The sequence below is a fragment of the Solanum dulcamara genome, chromosome 8, assembly GCF_947179165.1.
Source record: "Solanum dulcamara chromosome 8, daSolDulc1.2, whole genome shotgun sequence".
NCBI lineage: Eukaryota > Viridiplantae > Streptophyta > Magnoliopsida > Solanales > Solanaceae > Solanum > Solanum dulcamara.
In genome coordinates, this window is record NC_077244.1 from 46,165,078 (window position 1) to 46,191,256 (window position 26,179).

Below are 26,179 nucleotides of genomic sequence, written 5' to 3' on the forward strand. Positions count from 1 at the left end.
GGCAAAATGAATAGAAATTTTTATTAATTTATTCATCCGTCCAACCCATCAATTTTAAAAAGAGAATGGTTCTGTTTGTTGATTTATTTTATTAGAAGTGGGTAAAATATGGATCATATGTATATTATCTGCTGTTAAAAAATAAATTGGATAGCCAACCGGTCAATAATGAATCACCAACATCCTCCAATAATTTTCTATTATATATCTTACACGTTGTTATTGATGCTAAAATGCTACATTTTTAGGTTTATTTAACTTATGTAACAGATTGCAGTGGAAATGAAATATTTGAAATATACAGAGATGCCACTTTCAATGATGGACACCGGCCCTTGTCTTAAAGTAGCATCGCACTTCCTTTTTAATTCTCGTCTGAACGTGGCTCCTTAGCTTATATATGGGTTCATCTTCTACCATCTCCAAAGAAGTTTTTTGAAAAAAATTGTTGTTTTCAATGATTATTATGTGTTGAGAGATTACTTTCAAAAAGACATCAAGCGCCTTTAGTTCTGTTTGAAGATCACATGTTGCTTCAAATGTTTCAAAGGTTTAGCTCCTCTATTTCAAATATCACATAATTTTAGAACTTGCAGTTTGTCTTTAGTATTCAGGAAGGCGTAGATAATAAATATGGGTAATCATATCATTTCTTACTCAACTCATTTTTATCCGTACTAAATATAGGTAGGTTAGATATTTTCTCACATTTTTAACCTACCCATTTTCAATCCAACCTGCCTATTTGCCAAGCGTGTTAGTGGAGCCTGAAACCTCCCCTTTTTTTTTCCTAGTATATATAAATTGTTTTCCTGGTCAATAACTGAGACTTGAGATGGCTATGGAAGGGGCACTTGTTATATAAACATTCTTGTTTCCATCTTCTACTGCCTATGAATTTCTGTTCAGACTCTCCATTTCTCACATACCTATCATCCATCGGCATGTTTATGAACCTGATAAGCAGCCAATAAAAATGAAACATGAACTGAATCAGATGTGGGATACAGAGTTCTAATTTAAAGGGCATCCACTGTTTCTTTAATAAGAACGTATTTATATGTAAATCGAGATGAAAGCAGTAAAAGAATGGATAATATCACGAAAACTTTTTACTCCTATGAATATCCAAAGGAAATCAGTACAGGTTCTCGCAATGTGTCTATATTTTGCCAGCTCCAATTTGTCGCAAACTATAGTAGTATGCAAAAAAGAGTCACTGTTCCCAACAATGGCCGAATGTTGAGCACCATTCACAGCTATTGAGACACTGCCACTAGACCAACCTGTTGAGCACCATTCACAGCTATTGACACTAGACTTGGTGTGATGGTTCTATCACTGTCTTTGTTCTTTGCTCCATTTTCTATACCAGCAAGTACAGACTACTACAGTCTTACTGAAAAGCAAATGGCTGCCAACTCAGTATAATGGTTGACCTAATTTTCGTTAACCCCATAACTTGGACCGAATAAGTGATAAATTTGTATACTGTACCATTAAATATTAGAATGGATGTCTTGCAGGACAATGTCCTACCCTAGAGATGGATCTCAGATTGACCAATAAGAAACTAACAACCGCAAAGACATCAAAATCACCCAAAAATGTATATAAAAATTGTGACAATCGAGGAAATATAGTTGATTTCCTGATTCACTTCTCCAAATAGAATATCTGTGTCCAGCTTTTAGGTCGATCCTCAACCACTAGAGTCGTATCCCTACTCTGGAACAAGCAACTTTAACTGCCAGAACTTGAGACATCGCCCTTGAACCGCATATATTGAAGCTAAAGAACAAATTTTCACGTCAGTTACTTGGATAAGGACTATTTTTTAATAAAATCTCAAAGAGAACGATCATTATTTTCACATTTAGGAGGGTTCATACTTGACCTATAGCACAGAACAGGGTCATATTAAACAGCAATCACCTGGCACCCAAATCCAGGCTGCCTCTATTATAGGTTCAGTCTACCGAGTTCGAAAATTGGAAAAAGCTTAGCGCAATGGATTCATTCATTAAGAAGGAACCAAAGATGAACCATGCCATTGATTACTGTAGGCACACTTCCAAAAGTCAAGAATAACTTGACCTTAGCTCAGTGTCTCCCCTGAGTGTAGATGAGGTTCTTCTTGAAGTTTTTTTTAAAGGCCCTTCTTCAAGTTATGTGATCACTATTGAATATTTTGATACGAGGGCTTTGTTGAATAGCACAGGTTAAGATCCGAGCAACAAGGAAACACCACATTCAAAGGAGAGACCATGCTTCATTCTGAATGGAAACTGATCCCAAGAAGAAAAGGAGGAAAGCGGCTATTTTTACCATCCAGGTTCTGAAAGATACAAAAACTCTTTGTGTTTGGCATTATGTTCCGTATCTTCTACATGTTTCAGTGGGTTGAGACGGATGATCCGCTGATAGTTGCCTGTATCGATGTCCTAGATAAAATGCCGTCAGTATCCACATCAAGCAGACCTGAAAGAAGTGCCAAAGTTACGTTGAACATTCAACCTTAATTTCTCTGAGGCTTTTCAATCACTAAATAGAAGTGTGCATCAGTGTGTATCCAATCATCTGGAATTGTATAAACGAAGACAATAATTTCCAGACTTTAGGAGTAGTGTTGTCAAGGAAGGTTTTACTTACAGGCAGGGCATATAGAGAAACAGCTGATGCCTTGCCATTGAGAGTGCTGAAGAGTAGCTTGTACATTGCAGCTGCTGTAGCATCCCCAAGTCTTTGAACAATCACATCTATGCATACCTGCATAGAAACGTTCGCATACCACAAAAAAGAAACAATAGAATCATTCTACTGCTGGGATATTCAAGTGAACACTTATAACCACAACAATCCTTTCAAGTGTCATGAAACACTTATGCAGTCCTAATAAAATGATGTTAACCTACTAGCTTTGCTATATCCTATCAAAAAGATTTTAAAAATTGGAAATCAAGAAATGCTAGACAGGATATTCACAATTCAAGCTGCTGCTAATATGCAAGATGGAACAATGACAATCTTTCAGGTCACTATTTTTATACCATACCTTTGCTTTATACTTCTCATCCTGTGAGACAACAGTGAAAAGAAGCTCCCTTGCAGGCCTCGTAACGACATATGTGACCACCTAATCGTAAAAGATAACAAAATACAAGGCTCAATTGCATAAGTGTGTATGCCTACTTATCTTTTATTCATCACAAAATCTGTTAGTTCCCAGTTAAACTAAAAAGGTTGAATACCTTATTACCTCCCTAAACTTGGCACGGCTTATTCAGAAAACCTAAACTTTTCTTTGTTCTAATTATCCACCATAAACTTGGTTTTTGATAGCCTCAACGCCCTGGATGGGGATGTGGGAGAGAGTGTGGATACACTCTCTTTTAAGGGCATGAAAGTAAAGAAAATTGAAAAATTAGCTTCCTAGTGAGGTACTTTCCAACCATTAATTGCCACATAGATAGTCTATTTGTTCCAATTGTGTCTTTTTATATTTATGTTAGAATCAGAATCTTACAAGAGTTGTAGTACCCCCCATATTTACAAAGTACTACCTACATCTATGATCTTATGTCTATAATGAGTCTAAAACATCAACAATAGAGATAGGATCATTAGAAAGTAATTGGTTACACCAAAAACACAGTAGCAAGATGCAATTAAGCTTAATCTGTTGCATACTGTTCTCTATGCTCTCAAAACACCTAAAATTCCTCTCCTTCCATATTGTCCACCAAATGCTTGCTAGGACTATCCTCCACCTGCCCCTATTCTTGGCCAAAACCCCAGCCTGTTTCCAGCTTGTTAAGGCCTCTGTAATCTTCCCAGGCATGCTCCATGCTATTCCTCTGAGGTTAAAAAAACAATCTCCATAGTTGTCCGGTGATTCTACAATGTAAGAATAGATGATTCACAGAGGCATATTTTACCCCATCTTTGAACTTCTTTTTATTTCTCCTTTCAAAGGAAAAGTTTGTCTGTTTCAACTGTGTATTTCTTCTTTTTCATACCAAAAATGTAAAAGAATTGGCTGAACACAATTATTTTTAGCCAAATAAAAAAAATTAGTTACAATCATGGGTTCTAATTGTATATTTCTTTCTATTTCTTCTTTGGATGCAATAGCTATTTATTTCTATTATGTATTATTATTCAGGACAAATATGTGAAAAACATAGTTGAAATTTCATTATTCTTAGCCAAATAGAAAAAGTTTTAGCCAAAATAATGAAGCTCCAAAATTGTGTATTTCTTTTTGTTTCTTCTTTAGATGTGATGTCTATTCATTTCAACTATGTAATTTTTCTTTTTCGGGACAAATCTGTAAAAAAAAAAAATGGCTGGAACTTCATTATCTGTTGCCATATAATAAAAGCTTTAAACAATATAATAGAGTTCCAACAGTGTAATTCGTTTTATTTCTTCTTCTTTTTTTGAAACTGGTAACTTTGTATATTCCTCAAAAGAGAGTACTAAAATTGTACTGGTCAATATTTACAACATGTACTTCAAATCCTACTATCTTTTTCCTGAATTGAGTCTAGGATATCAACTATGGAGATAGTATCATTTGAGTATAACTGATTACACCAAAAACATAGTAGCATAAAACAATTTAGTTTGACTTTTTGCATACTATTATTCAATACTATAAAAAGTTCTAGGTCTGGTATCCTGATATATATTCTCTAGTATCCCACCAACAGAAGACCATAGTAGATCACTGGACTCCTCAAGGGTGGAACTTCATCTTTAGAAGATAATTAAATAACTGGGAGATTCATAGGTAGCAGATCTTTTCAACACCATTGGGTAATTTAATGGACTGGAAGGGGATCAAGACATTTTGTGGTGGAAAGGCAATTCGAAGGGCAGTTTTAAGGTGGGCTATGCATACAACTGGCTGAACCACCCCAATCAGCCTCAAGTCAGCGGCCATGGAGAGGAATCTGGAAGTCAAAAATCCCACTCAAAGTGGCCTGTTTTGTCTGGTTGTTAGCCAAAGAAGCTGTACTGACTCGAGACAACTTAAATAGGAGGCGGATACCATTATGTTCTAGATTTTTTTTGTGGGTAAACTGCTGAGACAGGTGAGCATCTCTTTCTACATTGCAAGATCACTGGCCAACTATAGAGGTCATTCCCGAATCTTAAGGGTATGCCATGGACCATGCTTGCCAAGATCACAGAAGCAATCCAGAGTTGGGAGGAAGCAGGAAAGCAGTCCAAGAACAGAGAAAATGGAGAATTATCCCAGCTAGTATATGGTAGGCAATATGGAAGGAAAGGATCTCTATAGCCTACCTGCTTCATGCCAAACATCCTTCCAAAATTCTGTTCTCTCCATTCCCCACTTTGATCTTTGTGTTAGCATTAAACTAATGCCACAGAGATCTAATGGATCTCCATACACTGACCCCATATGGAGTAGTCACTTCTTTGGTCATCCAGTTTTCTTCCTCTACATATTTTGTCTTAATGACTTCCTTCCAGTAGGTTTGCTCTTCATTATTGAACTTCCAGTCTTACAGCCATTTCATCCTAAGATTTTTGCTTTGATTCATCAAGTTCGTTATTCCCGGACCTCCATGCTTCTTTCCCACTATCACTGCATCCCATTTAACAAAGTTTTAGCCTTTTCTAATACTGTTTCCTTGCCAGAGGAATTTTCTTCTCATTAATCCAACCTACTGATTACCCTCTTGGGAATTGGGAATACTGACATCATGTAGGTTGGTAGTGAATCAAGAACATAATTAATCAAGGTCAACCCGCCACCCCTAGAGATATATTGTGATTTCCATCTTGCTATTCTTATTTCTTCTTTAGATGCAATGAACTTTTGTTTCTAACTTATATTTCTTATCAATTTTGAAAGAGTTTGGTTGAACTCTATTATTAGGGTGTGCATTATTTGGATTAACTCGAAAATCAAACCGAACTGATTTTTTTCCTTATTTAATTTGGTTTTTTGGTATGGTTTCGGATTTGAAATTTTGGTTTCGGATTTTAGAAAACCAGTAGCGAAAAATTGAACTAATAGAGTATATATTATGTTTATATATATATAACACATTTCATTCTTGGTACATGGTCAATAAAGAAATCGACTAGCATTAAACAATACCTACATTTTGGTTTGATATTAATATTAGGAGTGCAAGCTTATTCTTGTTGACTAGTTCCATTATGCTAGTGTAGGAGACTAGAAGTGTTTGGATATCTCATCAAACATATATATACTGTTATCTTATCAGTGTTGTCTACTATTTTCAATCATGTGAATTGAATTTAGGAGAAGTATTAATTTAAGAGATTTGACATTATCACTTCTCATTCTTTATAATATTTATTCTTTTCTTGTCATTTAAATATAACTATTCAATTATATTAGATCCGTGTTTTCTTATATGACACAACTGAATAACCGGAAAAAAAAACTGAAAAAATAAAAATGAATCGAAAAGAGCAAAACTGAATCAAACCAAATTTATTTTGGTTCGGATTGGATGACATTTTATCAAAACCAAAAAACGAAAAACAGAAACGGAATAATGCAAAACAAAACCGAAAAATCGAATGCACAGCCCAATCCATTATATTCGGTCAAATAAAAAAAAAATCGCCTAAATAATGGAGTTGCTAACTCTTTTACAAATTTGGCCCGGAAAAGATGATCCAAACATTTAATGAGTATAAAAAGATTTTTATTTTTAAAAATGGCACACACAAAGAATCCACATTGAAGCGCGTGGGTCTCACCTCCATCAGGTGAGATTGGTCTATAGGGAAAGAAGGAGGTAATGAGGACTACGGAAAGTTTAGATGTGGACTGAATAAATTGTGCCAAGTTTACGGGGTGATAATGTATTCTGCCAACTAAAAATTATACAAATACCTGAATGACGTTCCTCCTTTACAGCTTCTCGTCATTATTTTTATTACTTCTCTTTAGAGGTTGGGAAAAAGGTCTAAAGAAAATATACCTTCCTCAGAGTTTCTGAGACGGCCACTACAATCCATGTGGGCCATACTGCTAAAGCAATTAGATTTGCCAAGGCAACAAATGGTGCAGAGCAAATGGCTAGAGTAACACCAGCAAAAGTAAGGATGCGCCCCTGCAACCAAGTGGCGAATAAGGACTTTTAAAACTTGTGACACTGGAGATACAATTAAAATGAACCATCTAACATGCTGTAAAGTGTAGAGAAAAATAAAAGAAAGAAGAGGAACTGCAGTTCAAGACACTAGGAAATTGATCAACTTATAAAACTGTCCTAGATGTCACTTTAAAATTCTACTTAACTGACTTTGCATACATGGGAATTCTTTGTGGATCCTTCAAAATATTCTACTAACTCACTAGGAGCTGACATTACCAACATGATATTAATACTCTTACACACCCCCAAGTGAAAGAAATAGTCTATGGTGGAACTCAGATAAGAAAAGTGATGTGAAATGACAAGAATATTTGGAGTGGAAGAAGCCTTCACCACAGGCACCAGTCAGAACATCCATCACATTTGAGAGTAGATAAAAGAAGTTTTAAATTAGAGTTATTCAAGCAGTATGTAGAGACTGTATACACTTCCACAAATTGGAGAAATTGAATATCGCCTCAATACCCCTTTCCCTCGGACACACACAAGGGAGAAATAGGATTAGCTTTGTGATTGAACTTATGCATGTTATACATCTACACCATACCGTCAAAGTGAGCTGTCCGGCAAGGATAAAAATAGCAATAAAGCTATTGATCTGTGCAAATAATCTCCTTCTACCAGTGGGATCTGTTACTGCAGCAGCAATAACAGTAACTTTCTGCAAAAGAGCCAAAAGGTTGGGGGTGAGGCTGCAGTAACTATAAGCTGGTCTTTCACAAAGACGGTCATCTATGTGAGATCAGTAAATCACATAAATACACCACATTACAGATCATCATCCATTCTGTCACTTAATCAGAGGAAATTCTTCTCATACCTGAAAGTAAAAAAAGGAGGACACAACTGCACTCAGCCAAAGGAATAATGATACGTGCAACAAGTAAGTCGAAGATAGAATGAGCTTTAGCCCATCCAATATAGCCCAGAACTGAGGCTTTGCTACAGAAGCTGGCGATTTTGGGGAAGTTGTTCTCTGTGTGAGCCCTGGTATATTCTCGGCCTCTTCAGCTTGATTGATATCAGCTTCCCTAAATACAAAGCACTAAAGGTTAGAGACTACGACAACAACAACGTACCTGGTATAATCCCACAAAGGTTAAGACTACTCGATTATAATATTCTTCTTTCATTTTGGGTGGGGTGGGATGAGGAAGGGGATAGAGAAAGTAAGCCATGCAAGGACATACATATAAAGTGCCTCTTTTTCATTGCTAGTATGTGTACTCGACTTCATTCTTCCTCCATATCAGAAGATTTATATCTAGAAAACTAATACTGTCCAATAGTTTTATACTTCGCAATTTGTGTCTTCTTTTTGTTTATATACTTATGTTTGATAGCCAAGAAAAATGTTTTTGTACTTTGTCTTTGTTTTGTATAGTGTGTATACATGTACAAACAACTACACCCCGCAGGTACCATGCCTCCAAAATCTCAACCGCGACGATGGGGAGGAAGCTAGAGAGTTTGCTTCCTGCTTGCGGGATACTCCGGACTCGGAGGTAGAAGAACAACCGCAACTGCAGCCTCGCACCACGAGGTTGAAAACACGGCAGCAACAAGCCCACTCTCCCAAGTCTGAAGAGGAAGGGTAGACCTCTACTTCGAGCAGCTCAAGTGAGTCCGGGGATGCTAGTTTCGGACGTACAGGGTCAGCGAGCGACAGGACCAAGTCTATGGACACTACCTCCTATTCAGAAAAAAAAAAGAGGCAACTTGAGATCAGGGGCAAGAATGCCCAATACAGAGAAGAGATCCGGTGGCAGGTCGATGGCATGAGAGAGATATTCTACGAGGGGCTCCGAACCAATCAGAGGGGTAACATCAAAAGGAATGTGTTTGACAAGGTACAGATCAGATCCTCTGATTTGGTAGAGATGCCTGAGTTTTCAGACTTTTTTTATCAATACGGATTGGGGTATATGCGCCAACCTCCGGGCGAATACAGCCCCGTCTTGATCTGTGAGTTCTACTCTGCATATGCAGCCACCCTTATCAGTATGCGGAAGAAAATGGAGTCTGCCAAAGGCCAGCTACCACTGGACAGTGTGCGGATGCGATGACTAGTGATTCTTGAATGGTGAAACTGCATGTATTGTTAATCTCTTCGCTTTGATTGCTTTGGAACGGTTGCAAACATTAGAACTTGCCATAAATCTTAACTTGCTTGAAAAAGAAGTAATGGTTAGGAAAAGAGATTAACAACAGAGATTTGAGGCTAATAACCTCATCTAATGATTTAAGCTCTCACGAGGATAATCAATCCGAAACCATTAACGAAGCTTAATACATAACCATTTGTAGTCCGAAAGGATAGAAAGTGATATTCATCTAATTGGGTCAAAAGACTTTAGTTGAACTCTTATCATTAGTTTTGCATGTATATCGCCGGGATAGATCACTAATCGAATCAACCTGTTAAGTTATGAAATCACGGGGAACACAGTCCTAGCTCACTCTCATTATTTGAACACAAGCAACAAAACTTTCACCAAAGTGGTTACTGATAACACAAGATACAAGTACTTTTACTTTTCATATTGCAAACGCCACTTGAAATAAAGACTACCCGCCGGATAACCGCTCCTGACATATTTCTCACTATTTTCTATGTGGGATTCGACCCCAACCTTGATTGGGTTCTATATTTGACACCAACCGCTTTATATCTCATTTTAGAGGTGTAATTTGGGCGTATCATTGTCCAGAGAGATGCCTTCAATTGGTAAAGTGTAGAGGAAGCACATGTCCAGACTGATTTACAATCATTCGTACGGTATGTTCTTAAGGAGTTAAATAATGTCATCTTCTTTATACTCCTGGACCATCAAACTGTACAGATAAAGATATCAGGTTCATGGTAACTTGTGAGTACAATACCTATCTCTTTTTTCAGTTTGTTCAGATAAAAAAGCATTTCCTGCTAGATCAAACACCTACGTATCCCCCAAAAAAATGAAGGGAGCTGGAATATAGAGATCTATATCAAACTTACACCATGACTCAACTAGACTAGACAAAATTATGTTATCATAGAGAGAACTTTCACTAATAAAGATCCCCATTCAGAGAAAGATGAGACTGCAATGCAACAGAAAACCAGGAATAACAGGGTAAGAAACATGAGACAACCATCCTATGGTTAATAGGGAGAGAAAGAGCAGTAATTGCTTGCATGGAAGGAGCTATCGAGGGAGCTTAGCGAGCTGATTGTAAATTAGATATCCCTTTTCCTAATCTCATCTAGTGGATAATTTTATTGCTAAAAAATCTAGTGATACTCCCTGATCGGGGTAGAACAAGAACAACAAAAAGAAAACCTGATGGGAGATAGTTCTTCAGGAAGTTGTAAGACGTCTTTCTTGATTCCTTTTGATGACTGTGCAGCAAGTTCCATGAGAATTGCTGAAACAAGAAGTAAATCTGCAAAAAAACAAAAGGGAACTACTAAGAAAATAGAAAACAATAGAGCCTCAAGAGAATAATAAGAATAAGGAAGCAAGATAATCATAAAGAGATTTTGTCTCAAAAAAAAAAGATAATCATAAAGAGATACACACACGGTCCTAACCAAGCCATTCCTGTGGCAAATAATGAACCACACAGCTGGCCGAGTGTAGCACCAGCACCAATAAACCCAAACAATCGTGAACCTGACTGTATACAGGAAAAAGTTAAACTATATCTTAAATTGCTACCATGAAGTGTAAAAGCAATATCTTGATCTATTATGGTTAGGGAAGGCACATATTAAATCCCTTGAACGTCCCTTCTGTAGGTCCGTTCAAAATTAACGAATCAATTAGAGGCACAATTACCTCACTATCCATCACATCAATAACTCTAGCCCAAGTTGAAGATATAGTAATAAGATTAAGCAAAGCAACCTGAGAAACAATGAAGCAAGAACCTTATTCAGGAAACAAACATCAAAGAAATGAAAAAAAGAACTACTATTAGAAGTTATTGTAATAGTTGAGAATTAAAGCAAAAGCATTTACCCAAAGAAACAGGCCAATTCTCACTGACACGTAGAACCACCCATGGTTGCTCCAACTGGACGAGTTTGGGGTATTCGTGTGACTCACCTCCACTTTTAATTCCTGTTTTAAAGTTGAGGACACAGAGAGCAGTCCCTGCATTATTGCCATTTTTTAATCATAACAGTTGCATCATCAAAAGGTTGCTGCCAAATCGTGAAGTTGTACCTTGATATTAAATGGTGAACTCCCAGGAGTAGAAGAAATCCACAGGATGTAGAACGCAACAAGTGTGACCCCAAAAAACCTGTGTATCAAGACCAAAGCCTGGAATTTAAAGAAGCGACCATTACAGATGACATTTAAAAAGACCCAAAACAAACCTAAATCAGTTTCTAACACTCCAAATTGGTCTCACCACACAAGAAGGCAGTAAGTAGCTGAACCTAATTCATAGCATTAGACAATAAAAAGAGTGTGTATAATTTGATATCCTTATGTCGTAGAATGCCAAGATTTGCATTCTTTCTTCTCATTAATCATATAAATACAGCCAGATATTTTGGACTCACAGAAGAATTCAATATAACTCTCAAATGACACCAACTAGGATGAAAATCATCATTTATCAAATACATCAATAAAACAAAAATTTTACAGGTATAATACAACACTGTGTTGTAGTCAAATGGAAACCACCAAATGACAACTACATCATGCTTAATACTAATATGGAGGCACGGAGGAGTTATTCGAAATGCAAATGGGGAATAGATTGTAAGCTTTGTTAAAAACCTAATAGAGACAACACACTAGTGCAGAATTACTAGCACTCCAACAGGGTCTAAAACTACCACTTAACAGCAATTAATTCCACTGGAAGTATATTAAATATAGAGTCGAAAGAAGTGTTAAACTTGGTTTCATCTGGAAAAACAACAATTTTTAACATATAATCTGTTATGAAGAATTTTTTATCTATGATTCTCCTCCTCTACTTGTGTAAAAAGACTAAATATAGTAGAGCAAGGAATTAGTGAGTTACCTTGGACTTGGAAAGATTAGGCAATGAAAAGATAAAGGTGGAAAGAGGGGCAGCAAAGAGTGTGAGTATCAAGGATCCCACAAACAAGCTGGGGAGATTCCCCAATCCCAAAGATATAGCCCCTTCATCACGTAAAGGAAGAACCACAAAGTATGAGCTCAAAATCTGCATATATCATTAAATTAATTTTTTTAAAAAAAAAAAGAACCAAGAAGATGTTAATGAGGAATTGATTTGATTGATGCTTACAAAGAAAAAAGTGGATGAGGAGTAAAGCAATGAGGAGAGCTCGTGAGGAAGAAGAGTTACGAAAATGGAAACAAATGCCTCGATTCGATCTCTGCCCACCAAATTCATCTCATGCTCGATCAAGGAATACAAACACACAGAGATCTCACAAAGTTAACACACTGAGGATCTGCACTTTGCGACCCTGTAGTTGTATGGAGGGTCTTCTTTTATTTGAGAGGAAAAATAATATATACAGTAGTGGAGTTGTATATTATAAGTTAGAAATAACAACAAGAAGAAGAATGGTTAATCACTTGATTGGCTTTGTCAAATTTTTTCTTCTTTTTTTTTTTCTCGTCAAGTATTCTAAGTATTTTTAAAAATAAGAGATAATTAATTATTTTCTAAAATTTTGTCTTTAGCATTAATTATTTCATGATTAAGAGATAGATGAATAGATAAAAATTAAAGAATATATTAGTCAAAATATATTTCTAATTAATTTTTCTTAAAAATTGTGCAAAACTTTATCATGATAACTAAAAAAAATGGAGGAAATATTTTAAAATTTGACTATGCAGGATTGGGTTGATATATACAGAGAGAGTCATATATATATAGTGATGAGCATGTTGGGATCAAAATAATCAGAGTGTCGTGCAGAATCTAATAATTGCAAATCATAATGGCGATAAATAAGATGACAAAAAAATAAGAGAAACTTACATAGATATGATATATTAAGAAAATATTTACCATCTATACCAATAAAGATTTTTTCACTGGACACTCATAATATATTTATAATACAATTATATTACATATTTTATAAAACACATATAATATAAGTTTTATTCATGGATAATACATTTATCACACATTTTAATAAACTTATAATACATTGTGTCAATTTCTTACCAAACAAGCATAATATATTTTAAAATACTTGTAATACATTTATATTTCATGCATAATTCACATTTAATACATAACAGATTTATCATAGTATTGTTATGTATTGCTACAGATGGTAATAAATAAAAAAATATCGCTAAAATCAGTAATTATTTAATAAAAAATACTCACCCAAGTAATTTTTCTGAAAAAATAAGAGAAAAGTAAATACTCAAATGTGGAGGAGATTACCTCCTTAATAATAACCAAATATGCAAGAAATTTATACTCCTGAAGTAAAAACAATTATGGTAATAATTTAATTTTTCTTTAAACAAAAATTAAAATTAAAATATGATAAGAAAATCAGGACAAAAATCCTAACAGAGCCTATATCTTTGTTGGCTAAAGGACTTACTTGAATGTCAATTATTGTGCATAGTTTTCATATATTTGTCATGATTATTTGTATAATATGCCTTGCTAATGACTTAGGTCTATTTAATTACATACTAGAATTGTATTAATAATCTTTGTATATGTCGATTATTATAAATCAACTTATTCTTGTCATACAATGTATTTTTTTATTACTGATCTTGGCTTTGTGATATGTTTATTATATATTGTCACGATTCAAATATGGGTGTGATGGCACTCATCTCAACCCACTGAGATAAGTCAGCCTAAAACTCAACGGAAAGTAAATGCGGAAGTAATTGAGATAAAGCAAGGTTTAACTTAGTCAAAAATAAATAAATAATCTCAAAATCCTCAAGACTGGTTGTCACATATACAAGCCACTAATACATTATCGAAGTACGAAAGAAAATACAGTCACAATGTCTTTGTCTCTAGAATAGGACTAAAACATATTAAAAGAGTAAGAGATGTCCGCTAGATGGATGTAACAGCTACCTCAACACTCTAAATAATAGTCTCGAATGTGGTGGAAACACTAGGAGATTAAGCAAGTCCGGGCTCACAACCCACACAAGTGTAGAAGCAAGGGGTGAGTATCAAACAACACGGTACTCAGCAAGTGGACAACTAAAACTAAGCAAAGCTCAATAGATACAAGTACTCTTGTCCTCCCAACCGAACCTCCTTAACTACAACCTGCATAAAATCTGCCCAACTCTACACTTGTACAATAACAACAGTAATACAGTCCACAAATACTCATCAATAGTCTCGTCAATGAATCATACCAAGTCAAGTTCAGCACACACAGAGCAATATGGGGGTAAACACAAATTCACAAATATCAGAAAGGTGCAATGCAGTGCAATGAAATGATGCATGCATGTCCTATCGGTACACATCCGCTGAATCACAGTCTGGAACCCATGGGGGACATTTCTGTCCATGTAACCTACCACGGAGCATGTGGCCCGTCCCCTCAATATATATATCCTGCCACGGAGCGAGTGGCCCAACCCATTTGTTTCATAATACCTGTCACGGAGCGTGTGGCCCGACCCCTTTGTTTCATAATACCTGTCACGGAGTGTGTGGCCCGACCCCATTTTGTTTCATATCATCTTCAGTCTCAACACAATATGTCAGAACCAATGCAATCAATTCATGTTCATATAATTCACGATAATAACATGACAACAACAATAATTTTTCCTATCTCACATCAACATAGTCATTTCACATGTCCAAAATCACAATATATCAATTCCACCAATACATGTCATTAGATCACCATTTCATACTCCTCATCTCCAGTTTTAAGGTCAATCATACAGTCAATAACTCAGTTCAATTCTCATTACTCCCCAATACACATAACACGGAAATACAAGCATCTACAAGCTTAAACTGAGGTTTAGAAATTCACTTGCCTTAATTAATCAAGCAATTACTCTGGTACTTGAGCCTTTCCTTTTCGTTGGGCCTCCAAATAAGTATAATCTAATCAAATAAATAACCACAATAAGATTTCGAAACTAACAACACCCATATTATTATATGTCTAGCCTAGACCCAAAACTTACCCAAATCTATAATCAAGTTCCTAATGTTGATGTCAAATAACATGTCAACTCTCATATTTCCAAATTTTAAGCCTAGGGTTAGGTTCCAATGTCCCCAATATTATAAATTTAATAGAATTCATAAAATATAATATACCTAATATTTAATTCTCTATCTTAATATATCAAAATTCGGGAACTAACTCATTCTATGTCATTGAAGTCAAATCTGAAATTTTCTTTCTGATTATGTTCACTCATGTTAAATAAACTCACATGTCAAATTTCAGCTAAAACGGATCGTTATTCGACCCCAAAATCAAGATTTTATGTGAAGAACCCTAGGGTCATATTTTCTTATTTCAACATTATTTCTCCATCGATATACCCTAAAAAATATGTTCATAATCACATGAAATTTTAATGGAAAGGATGAGAATAATTACCTTGACGCTTTGAAATGAAAATCCCTATTTTTCTCTTCTCCTTTATTTTTCTTTTCTCCTTTTTTTTCTTTCTTCCTCCGTATTTTTTTTTTGTTCGTTTTTTTTTGTTCGTCGCTGTCTCTCATCTGATGGCATTATATATATATTTTATTTATTTTTCTTTTATTATTATTTATTTTCTTCTTTTTTTTTTCTAAATTAATCATCTACTAAAAGTGACAAACCCTACTAACATATTTTATTAAATATAAGAAAAGTGGTATAGGGTATTAAATAAATTAACACTTTAGCCCATCAGTTAAATTAATTCTCTAAAATTATCTCTCAACTAATTAACCAAAGTTATTGAATAGTCCAAATAATCCATTAAAATTTTACAGGAAGGGTCTCATATGAAAGGAGGAGGACTCGTTCTCAAAATGACCTAACGGGTCATTACATATATATATATATATATATATATATATATATATATATATATATATATATATATAGTTGTGATGTGTATATTGAGGATTGCAATCGTTTTGTTAATAAATACAGTAATAACAACTGCTAAAAGTCCAAATTAAAATAGGGATGAAGATTATTGGGAGTTTAGTTTGAACCCATATACAGAGACTATTGGGAGTTTGATTATGACATTGATTTGAAGACTTCTGTGTGATCATTGACATGATCATGGTGTGCGTGTGTAGAATCGCTCACAAGTCACTAACTTGGTACCAGTGGCGGAACCAGGATTTTCATCGAGGGGGTTCAAAAAAATAAGTAAACACGCTAATAGTATCCACAAATAAGCAGATCGGATCGGGTCATATATGAACGGGTCGGATCAAATATAAGCAACTAGATAAAATTCAACTTTAGCTCAACACTAACAATAAAATAGAGAAAGTACGCGTTTGACATAATATTAAAATCAATATGAGAAAATGTATTTTTAAAATTTTAATTATGGGTTCTGTCGCCGTCATTGTTGTATAAATACATTATTCAATTTTTGAAACTAAATAAGGAACACAAAAGATTATACTATCCAAAAAAATATATTAAAATAAGAGAAATAATTAAATAAAAGTTTAATAATGAGGATTTTCTTAATTCTTGATTTGTACGTTAAAGGCATATTTTTTCTTAAGTTGTGGTCACTAATCTGTAGTAGAAGGATAAGAGAATATTTCCAAAATCCAATCCTATTTATTTAATCTTACTTATAATCATATTATTCCTTAATCAAATAAAAATTAAATGTTTGACTTAAAATGAGTATGAGAGAATTTTTTTTTAAATTTTAAATATGAAAACTCAAAAAAAGTTATAACTTTTACTTAATTTTATAAAAATAGAAAAAAATTTATTGTAAAGTGTAATTCATTTTATGTTGTGCTCTAAAATATTAATGTAAAATAATTAAACACATATAATATAGTTTAATATTACAATATTGGGGTTGGACGTTTCATTTATTAAGCAAATAAAAATTAAAATTGGCTGAAACTAAAATATGAAAAAAAAAATGTTCCTACCCGGGCTCGAACCCGCAGACTTAGCTCCAGAATTTGCAATTTCGTGAACCCCTTTACCGCTGGACCAAGTCTTTGGCTTGTGTTCAGGGGGTTCATTATTAAATATATACTCATAAATCAACAAATTGATTCTATACATACGGTGTAATTTTTCGACGAAGGGATTTCGGATGAACCCCCTAGGCTGCATGTAGGTCCGCCCCTGCTTGGTACATTACATTAATTTTGGTTGAAATTGTAGTTATGAGAATCAGAATATGAGATTGATATTGTGATATGAGGCCCATCCTGTTTCATAAAGTTTGTATTTTTATTTTAGATCATAATCGATGTAAGTTTTGTGATTATTATTTGAGCTGCTGATGCATATTTTTTGAGATTTATTTGTGAAAGTAAATTATTTGAGGGTTCTACACTCTACACATGTTGTCTTTTGGTTATATTATAAAATTAATGAAATTAGTTATTTTTATTTAACGTTCATCACTATTGTATTAGGGACGGTCGATGATACTTGTTGAACATTCACTGCCTTTTTTCTTTTCTGAGCTTTGTGTATAGGTTCTAATTTGAATAATGGTGCGGTTCAAGAGAGTGGTTAGAGGTTGTTCCTGCCTCCAACAGTGAGCTATTGCCTATTAGCTGAGCTTTGTGTATAGGTTCTAATTTGAGTAACAATGCAGTTCAAGAGGGTGCTTAGGGGTTGTTTGTGCCTCCAACAGTGAGCTATTGCCTGTTAGCTGAGCTTTGTGTATAGGTTCTAATTCGAGTAACAGTGCGGTTCAAGATGGTGCTTAGAGGTTATTCGTGCCTCCAACAGTGAGCTATTGCCTATTAGCTTCGTTTGCAAAGTAACGTGAAGACTTTCTATCCCTTTACTTTATTGTTCATCTCTTTACAATAATATTGTGTATTTCGAATAGTTATGTATTTTCTTAGACAATTATGCCTTTATCTTTAGTTGCTTATCAATTGTGATACTAAATTTCGAATTGTGGTACAGACTTCATTTTATTTCTGACATTTTTATCGAAATTATCTTGTTAAATTTCCTTAATTCTTATTGGATTTATATCAAATTAGAATATTGTGTTGTGGTTTGCCTTGCATGGGAATGATAAGGTGCCATCAAAATTTATTTAAATTGGACTATAATTAATTGGTAGAGTTGTTGTCATGTGACCAGGAGGTCACGAGTTCAAGTCTTGAAAACAACCTCTGACAGAAATGCAAGGTAAAGCTACGTACAATAGACCCTTGTGGTCAGGCCCTTCCCCGGACCCCGCGCATAGCGGGAGCTTTAGTGCATCGGACTGTCCTTTTTTAGACTATAATTAAAAAAAAATTGAAAATAATTTTTGAAAAATATTTTCCTTTCTTATCAAACACACCCAAAAATTTATTACCTTTTTGATTTATTTGAAAATTTGGGGAAACCCTCTGGCAGAAAGACTTTGTGACTTTAAGTGTTTAAAATGGTAATATCATCGATTTCACTCTTGAAATATGAAATTTAACGCCGAATTAATCAATAAACAATTCAGTTTTCACCTTTTGGCAAGTGAACAAAAGAATGATAAATGTAGTAGTTGATTACTTGTGACTTAATATCAACGAAATAAATATAAACAAAAGTACTTGCAAATTGATAAATATCAATAAATACTTGTAACTTGATAAATGTAGTAGTCGATTACTTTTAACTTAATATCAACAAAATATAAGGTGGAATAAATATTATTATTGGTATTTTGTCCTCAACTTTTTTCCTTACAAAGTGAGCATGAGAAAGGCGATTGATGATTGTAAGGTATCAGTATTATATGTGATGGTTTTTGGACAAATGAGTTTATAGTGTAAACATAAATATTATAAAGACCAAACACATATACGATCCCTTAAACTTGCCCGATTAGACACTTGCCTCAACCTTGTTCCAATTAAGCAGTACTAAATACAATTTTGCTATTTGAAATACATCTGAAACAGGTTGTGATTAATTAATTACACAACATCTGGAACAGGTTACGATTAATTGATTACATCATATATAATTTTCTGTTGAAGATACACTTGAGGTTTCAGTTTGGGAATCTGTAATTTCAGTTCGAGTCGTGCAAAATGCTGAAGGAAACTGAAGTACCTTATTAAAACCACTCCATTTATCGGTTGGTTAACTACTCAAATAAAGAACTTGTGCAAACTCCAGCTCAAACAAGGTTCTATAGATATGATAGGGCGTATAACAAAAAGAAACAGAAAATTAACATGACCTTAATTGGAGAAATGCTAAGCAGAACAACAGTCCACTCTACCAGCAAAACTTGCAGGATTAGGCACATCATCTTTTATACAAAGTGAGAAACTGCTTTACAAACTGCCCTGTAATCGCTCCTTTCGGAGGCGCTCTAATTCTTTGGCCATTTGCCAATGTTCGAGTGTTAAAGAGGTTTCACCAAAACTTAGAGATACAAGACGACCCATTGTCAGCAACCTGCAGAACAAAAACACCGGCTTCAATACAATCAGTGGCGTGACATGAACAGCAAATGAATTCAACTAATACTGCAACTGACCTGCTGAAATCTAGGCCACTTAAGTTTCTATCTGCCTGCCTCGCAGCTACTAAGTCATCTTCTACGAACTGTGATATGGCAATCAATAATTAGTCAAAACAACTTTGGAAGATTTAAGATCACCACTTTGGATCACAAACAATAAAGCATAAGAGTTTCAAGGGGACTTTTACCAAGGAGAGTGATTATTGATAATCATTTATCAAAAACAGGGTAACGCAAAAAAGTGTTTAAATGGAAAAATGTTCAAACCAATCTAAGATAACCATTTTATTGTAACCCCACATTTGCGAGTTTCCAGGTAAGTGTTTAAACTCATCTTCTGTGATGTCAATCATAAATTCTTACCTTCTGCATCTCTTGCGCAATAGAGTGTGACAATGATCTCATAGTAGCGAGGTACCATCTCCAAGATCGCAGAACTTCTATCTCAACATCTTGAGCAGCATCTACTGACAATGGACGAAACGGTAAAACCAAATCTGCTGGGAGTATATTGGATTTCCCCTCAGAAAGAACTAGCAACTGAATGTCAGCAGGCATGTCCATTTTATAATAAGTGAAGTCATATTCAACCTAGAAAAAAAGAAAAGAAGAAAGACTGGCTATAAGATGTACTCACAGTTATGAAAGCAACTATGAATAAACTCCACCTGCATGAATAATCTTAACCTGATAATATTATCATACTATATTATTATCTATCGCTTTTGCATAGACTACTGTCATCCAATACACGGACACAAGAGAAAGGATATTTGCAAGTTCATCAATCCATTGTTACCTTTTGCCATTCCAACAAGCATTTCAGGACTCTTGCATTCTCAATCCCAGTAGAATTAAGTGTCCCTGCTTGTAATTGTGTCTCATCAATAGTTAAATGAGAGCCTTCAGCAAGTTGCAGGATCCCTGATGCCAGCCTGAAGCATTCACCACAAAGTTACACAAATGACCAATGATATTCAACTGAACATAAAAATCAGTAAATCTGGTTTATCATATTGAACTGCTGTACCTATTAGTTTGATAATCTTTTTTTGGGGCAAGATGAGTTTTGTTAAGGTAATCCACTGTTAAAGGTACACAATGTGTGAACGGTAGAAGGTTCTTGAGCACAAGATTAAGACGATGACCATAAACAGACAGGGTTTCCTTGTTAAAACATGTTAGGTTCAAGGAAAGCTTTCCAACGGCAATTGAATCCACTCTAGCATGCACCTGAAAAGAAAAGGAGAATGTACATGATATTAGTATCTCACATAACAAAAGTCTATAAAATATCCAGCTACAGGTAAGAAAAATGAGTCATTTTCATGCCTTAGACAACAGATGCAATAACATGAAATTAGCTGCAACACCATCATTTCCTAGGATCGTCGTGAGATGCCCTAATAGAGCTTCCCTTATTGCTTTCATCAGTTGGGATTTAAGCTGCAACAATCATAAGTAGAACAAGGATCATCATTCACAAAAAAAGTACTTAGTCTACAATGCAAGAATATTTTATGCTCACAAACCACATTGGCAACCCTCCTACGCTAACTCCTCCTACCCCAAAAAAAAGACTACAACAACAACATACCCAGATCTGGAGAGGGTAGAGTGTACGAAGACCATACCCCTACCTCGTGGAGGTAAGGAAACTGTTTCTGGAGGTCGGCTCGAGTATAACATATCCGAATGATGAAAAAGGGAAACCGACAGTGGAGAAACAACTAATAAAGAAACAGTAACCACAAAATAATGCGATAACCTAAACACAATCAACAAGTGATGGTGGAATCAAAAGCAAAACACTATAAGAAAACGGCTAAACCCCTCGAAAAACAAGAAAATACTCCATACCTACTAATCTTCTACCCTAATACGCGACTTCCATACTAGGTAAAAATAACAAGAGCTACATACCTCGAGTGTGGGTGAACCTGTAATAAAGTCTTGAGTGGAAAGCTTCCTGTGAATAAGGCAATGGAGTCGAGGTACCTGAAACAGAGAAGCCTCTTAAAGTGCCTTTATTACCACAGTGGTAGAAACTTGGCAGCAGGAATACATTCGCATTAAAGTATTCAAACCAAAGAAAGAATAAAAAGGAAATAACAACTGGAAGACCAGTCGGGAAACAAAACACTAATAAAGTTAAACCAGATATGGTGTACTCGGAGACTTGAATGTTTTTACACCACTGGCCTCTCAACAGAATCAGTCTTGATTTAGCTCCTACCAGATGTCAATTTATTCTTGGTTTTAGCTTAAACCACTGTAGCCATCAAGTGATCTAATAGATATAGATACCAGGAGCAATTGCAGTGGCTTCCCTTGCACAGAAAAATGCAGTACCCTGATCTATGTCCTTGTATGTGCTATAGAATGGAGTGAATTCTAAACTGTGATGTTCCCTTTTACTTTATTCCCCAAAACAGAATGACATACTAATATTCCATAATCAAGTAACAAAGCCAGTGATGACAGATAATGATAATTATTCCACAATTCTGACACCCTAAAACTCACAGTCCATATGATTAAAGAAGGCCTCAACAAATAAAAACATTAAAGGAAAAATACCTTGCTTGGAGGCATCTGAATCCGGGTATCATCATCCAAAATGCTCTCCAAATCATTGTTATCATTTTTGTCTACCGGAAACTCCGGATCAAATGTGAAGACACCAATGAACTCAAAAACATCATTTAGCTTCAAATCAGATTCAGGAGAGTCGTATATCTGTGAGATTACAAATATACCAGTAAAATTTCAGCAAAAAAGGTGCACGGGCAAACTTCAGCTTAAACTAGCAACTCAAGATTTACCTTCACAAGACATGGTAAAGAAGTTCTGTCAAAATATGGAAGCACACTCGTAGCTGAACCAATGTCTGCAGTTGGAGTGTCCCCTGGATTGGAAGTGATTCCATCCTCACGCTGTTGTGTTAACAAAAAATCGAGAAGCTTAATCAGATGTTGATGGATAACAATGTGATAAAAAGAACCAACGAAACCAGAAGTTTACATCCACAATTTTCAAGTCAAGGACAGCTAGTGATTGGTAGTTGAATAGAGTAAGATATAGAAGTAATAACAAACTCAGTGTGACATACCATCTTTTTATTGGATGTGGAAGCATGAACCTCCTCATTTGTGACCTATCAATAAACAAATCATTAAAATGCCTTATATGCATATGCCTATTAGTCAACTAGTTGATTATACTAGCAAAAGTTTAACTTCGGTACATCCAGACAAACAAATGGAACATACTTGCATATCCATGTCATTAATTGCTGTATCATCCTCCCTATGGCGTTTCTCCCTTTGTGGAGATGAGGATATTGAACTTGGATTGAGCAGGGACTCAGAAGAATGTTCAATCCATGAATTCTGCCCTGGAACCTAAAGCAACACAAGAAAACCAATTAAATAATTATGTTCCTCAAGAATAAAAACAGACGTAAACATGGGTTTCTTTTTTGAATTTAAATAGTAACAACAGGATACTGAGAACCACATTGTCTAGCAAAAGAATTACAGCATTAAATCTTCTTCCATAATCCAAAAGATAAAAAATGATTTTCATCATCTATCCAACTACTATTCCACCATAAATGTAGATTTTGAAGACATGTTCTTCACAAAAGAAAACCGTGCTTTCTTCCTTCAAATCATCACTTATTTCCTTCCAATCAGATGTTCACATGATACATAATAGAATCATAATTTAACATGAATTTCAGAAATTTTTTTATCCCACCAATGTGAAAAAAAAATTATATAGAAAAGGAGATCTAATTGGAACAAAACAACTCTCTAACAAAGAGATTATATTTCCTACTCGGAATCAAACTTAGGAAATTTCATCCTACCAATGAATTAGAGTATAAGATATCGTTTCAATAAATACTCCCTAAAAACAGGTTACCAATTTAATTTATCATTACTTTTAACAAGTAATGGCAGTATGTCTAGTGGATAAAAAAGAAAGTAGCAAGGTTTTCAAGACTCACAGGAACACAGTAAAGTAAACGCCGCTCCCACACTCGCATGTCAGGTGAAGAATCCGTAGCCATAGGGAATTGAAAGAAGTCACCAAACTTATTCGTTCTCCAAGTTTCTCCATCCTTGAATCAGATCATTAAAAAAATGGGTAAAGAAGACACAAGTACTCTGTAAGCGAGAAATAAAGCACAAAAATGGTACTGTACCTTGTATGTACCAACATATAATTCATTTCCTAGCATATCTTGTATCATTCCCCGAAATCTAACAAGAGTATTAGGTTGCACAGTTGTAATAGTTGAAGGATTCAGAAATGGAACCTATAAAAACAAGATACTACAACTAATCAGCTACTATCTCAAATATAAGGGAAAAATAGAACTGTCGGGTGTTTCAGGACGAAACCTGAGAAAGGCCGCCATCGTCAAAGAGGAACTGCCTGAATAGATCAGTGGCGCCCCAGTCCTTGCCGTCGAACACGGCTGGATCGGAGCCTGTAGCTACCGCTTTATCAAATGTCAATCGGACGGCTCCCAGTGGATTTGCTAGGAAATCGTAAAGTAGTCCCACCATTGTTGATTGTATTCACCGGAAAAAGAAAAGCAAGAGAGTTATAGGGTTGAAGGAGAATGGCAGTTGATGATTTCCCTATAAATTGTTCTAAGTAGGTGTGCATTTCCCGCCAAGTTGTGGGATTTCCCGCCAATTCGGCCCGTTGGGGGTTTAAGTCCACTTATAAGTTTTGGGCCCAGGTTTAGACCCTTACATAGAAGGAAAAATTACACAACAAAGTCAAACATTAGCTATATTTAATGAACACAATTATAATTTTAAAAATTACAATAAATCACTAAATGTTAAATTATAACAAATACTATGTCTATAATCAAACTCCTAATATAAAGCCCAATTTCACTCCCCTCAACCTTACTAGATTTTTCCCACTTTTTTAGTGGGGCTTTAGTTTTTTGCCTACTATCAGCAAAAATATACATAAAACTATCTTAAATTACTTTCTTGAACCTCAATTCTCAAGCACATCTACCAGTATACCTACTAACCAATCACTCTAAACATCTGTATTTTCTCAATTTTGAATTCTTCGTTTTCTCTTCCAAAACCCTAAACAAATTTCAGTTATCAAAGGGGTCAGATTTCGTTGCAATTTACGCTACATCCAGCAATAAAACAATCCCAGTTGAAGCAAGCCTTACAATCCGAAATGGAAGAGAAAATTACTGGACGACTACAACAATTCATTCTTATGGAGGAAGGTTGTATCAATTGAAGCTCCAGATATTCTGTCTAGCATGAAGGATTGTGAGGTAAGTCTTTTTGGCAAGGTGATTTCTGATAAAAAGAAAAGAGTAAATTTTCAAGGTGTCAAGAACACTATGCCTCTGGCCCGGGGAAACCAAGTAAGCTTGCAGGTAAAGGAAGTCGGGTGAAATTTTTTCTAGTTCATCTTTAAGGACAAGGAAAATATGGATAAAGTGTTATTTTGTACATCATGGTTATATGAAAAATATCTCTTTAATATTCATCCTTGGGAACCAGGATTGAAGAGTATTCTCCCATGTTTAATGTATGTAATATGTGGGTTCAATTATGGAACATCCCTTTGCACTGGATGTCTAAGGATGTCGGGTGCGATTCCCGCAAATGAAAGCAAAGAAGGTCAGTATATGAGGCTTAAAGTCATGATGAACATTACCACGCCACTGTCCAGAGGTAAATTGATCAAGTTAGGAATGGATACTACGTGGGTTGAACTAAGATATGAAAGTCTACCTTATGTATGCTATTATTGTGGTTTGTTAGGACATAATGATAAAATTTGTGTGCAAAGACCGAAGGATATACAATCAGGTTCAATTAAGAATGATCAGTTTGGGACGTGGTTAAAAGCAGAAAAACATGGTTTTTCCTCGAAAAATCAGAATAGCCAAGAGGTAACCTCCACTGAATGGCATCTTACTGTGAGAAATCATAACTCTAAAATGATCGTGGGAGGAAGAGCGACAGGAACTTCAATCGAACTGCTAAAAAATCAGGGAAAACCAACCTCAAAATACTGCCTTCCAGATGTTGGTATTTCCAGAATACCGACTTCCAAGCTGATGTCTGAAAAGCTTGATCGCCTCTCAATACCGACCTCTAGAGGTCGATATTTACAGACTTTCGGAGGTCATTTTTTATTTTAAGTCAAAAATTATGAATTTGAAAATTTATTTTATTTGTTTTCGACTTCCCGATGTCGCTATTATATATGTGTTTATTTTTTATTTTTAATATTTTAAAATATGTATTATATTAATACCGACTA

At 35.1% G+C, this 26,179-nt stretch overlaps 2 protein-coding genes across 7 annotated transcripts; both read right to left on the reverse strand.

The window, feature by feature from the left end:
• Window positions 1–728: 728 nt before the first annotated feature.
• LOC129898621 (uncharacterized) lies at window positions 729–12,702 on the reverse strand. Of its 5 annotated transcripts, none has more exons than XM_055973231.1 (14): window positions 12,450–12,702; window positions 12,201–12,365; window positions 11,384–11,482; window positions 11,177–11,311; window positions 10,994–11,062; window positions 10,736–10,832; window positions 10,496–10,598; window positions 7,993–8,203; window positions 7,720–7,833; window positions 6,996–7,127; window positions 3,056–3,136; window positions 2,653–2,769; window positions 2,329–2,481; window positions 729–956 (listed from the first exon to the last, which is right to left on the reverse strand). In XM_055973231.1, the coding sequence occupies exons 1-13, from the start codon at window positions 12,555–12,557 to the stop codon at window positions 2,371–2,373; spliced, it is 1,542 nt and encodes a 513-aa protein (XP_055829206.1). In that variant the 5' UTR covers window positions 12,558–12,702; the 3' UTR covers window positions 729–956; window positions 2,329–2,370. The 5 variants fall into 5 exon arrangements, with proteins under 5 accessions (XP_055829206.1, XP_055829205.1, XP_055829209.1 ...); XM_055973230.1 differs by lacking the exon at window positions 729–956 and adding an exon at window positions 994–1,791; XM_055973234.1 differs by lacking the exon at window positions 729–956 and having other exon boundaries at window positions 2,258–2,481; window positions 11,177–11,278.
• Window positions 12,703–19,446: 6,744 nt separating this feature from the next.
• LOC129900470 (mini-chromosome maintenance complex-binding protein) lies at window positions 19,447–26,026 on the reverse strand. 2 transcript variants are annotated; one of them, XM_055975453.1, is made up of 15 exons: window positions 25,919–26,026; window positions 24,259–24,398; window positions 24,060–24,173; window positions 23,862–23,975; window positions 23,119–23,250; window positions 22,959–23,003; window positions 22,672–22,782; window positions 22,427–22,585; window positions 21,770–21,844; window positions 21,179–21,292; window positions 20,877–21,079; window positions 20,646–20,781; window positions 20,210–20,437; window positions 19,862–19,929; window positions 19,447–19,779 (listed from the first exon to the last, which is right to left on the reverse strand). In XM_055975453.1, the coding sequence occupies exons 3-15, from the start codon at window positions 24,105–24,107 to the stop codon at window positions 19,656–19,658; spliced, it is 1,557 nt and encodes a 518-aa protein (XP_055831428.1). In that variant the 5' UTR covers window positions 24,108–24,173; window positions 24,259–24,398; window positions 25,919–26,026; the 3' UTR covers window positions 19,447–19,655. The 2 variants fall into 2 exon arrangements, with proteins under 2 accessions (XP_055831428.1, XP_055831427.1); XM_055975452.1 differs by lacking the exon at window positions 25,919–26,026 and having other exon boundaries at window positions 24,259–24,583.
• Window positions 26,027–26,179: the final 153 nt, after the last annotated feature.

Excerpts from the sequence above, each read along its gene's own strand:
- LOC129900470 (XM_055975452.1), bottom strand. The coding sequence starts at position 24,426 with ATGGTGGGACTACTTTACGATTTCCTAGCAAATCCACTGGGAGCCGTC. Across the intron at positions 22,783-22,958 it reads CCACATCCAATAAAAAGATG|CGTGAGGATGGAATCACTTC; the intron begins GTATGTCACACT and ends TTAACACAACAG. Across the intron at positions 20,438-20,645 it reads GCTTGTTGGAATGGCAAAAG|GTTGAATATGACTTCACTTA; the intron begins GTAACAATGGAT and ends CTTTTTTTCTAG.
- LOC129898621 (XM_055973231.1), bottom strand. The coding sequence starts at position 12,557 with ATGAATTTGGTGGGCAGAGATCGAATCGAGGCATTTGTTTCCATTTTC. Across the intron at positions 11,483-12,200 it reads CTAATCTTTCCAAGTCCAAG|GCTTTGGTCTTGATACACAG; the intron begins GTAACTCACTAA and ends TTTAAATTCCAG. Across the intron at positions 11,312-11,383 it reads GTTCACCATTTAATATCAAG|GGACTGCTCTCTGTGTCCTC; the intron begins GTACAACTTCAC and ends GCAATAATGCAG.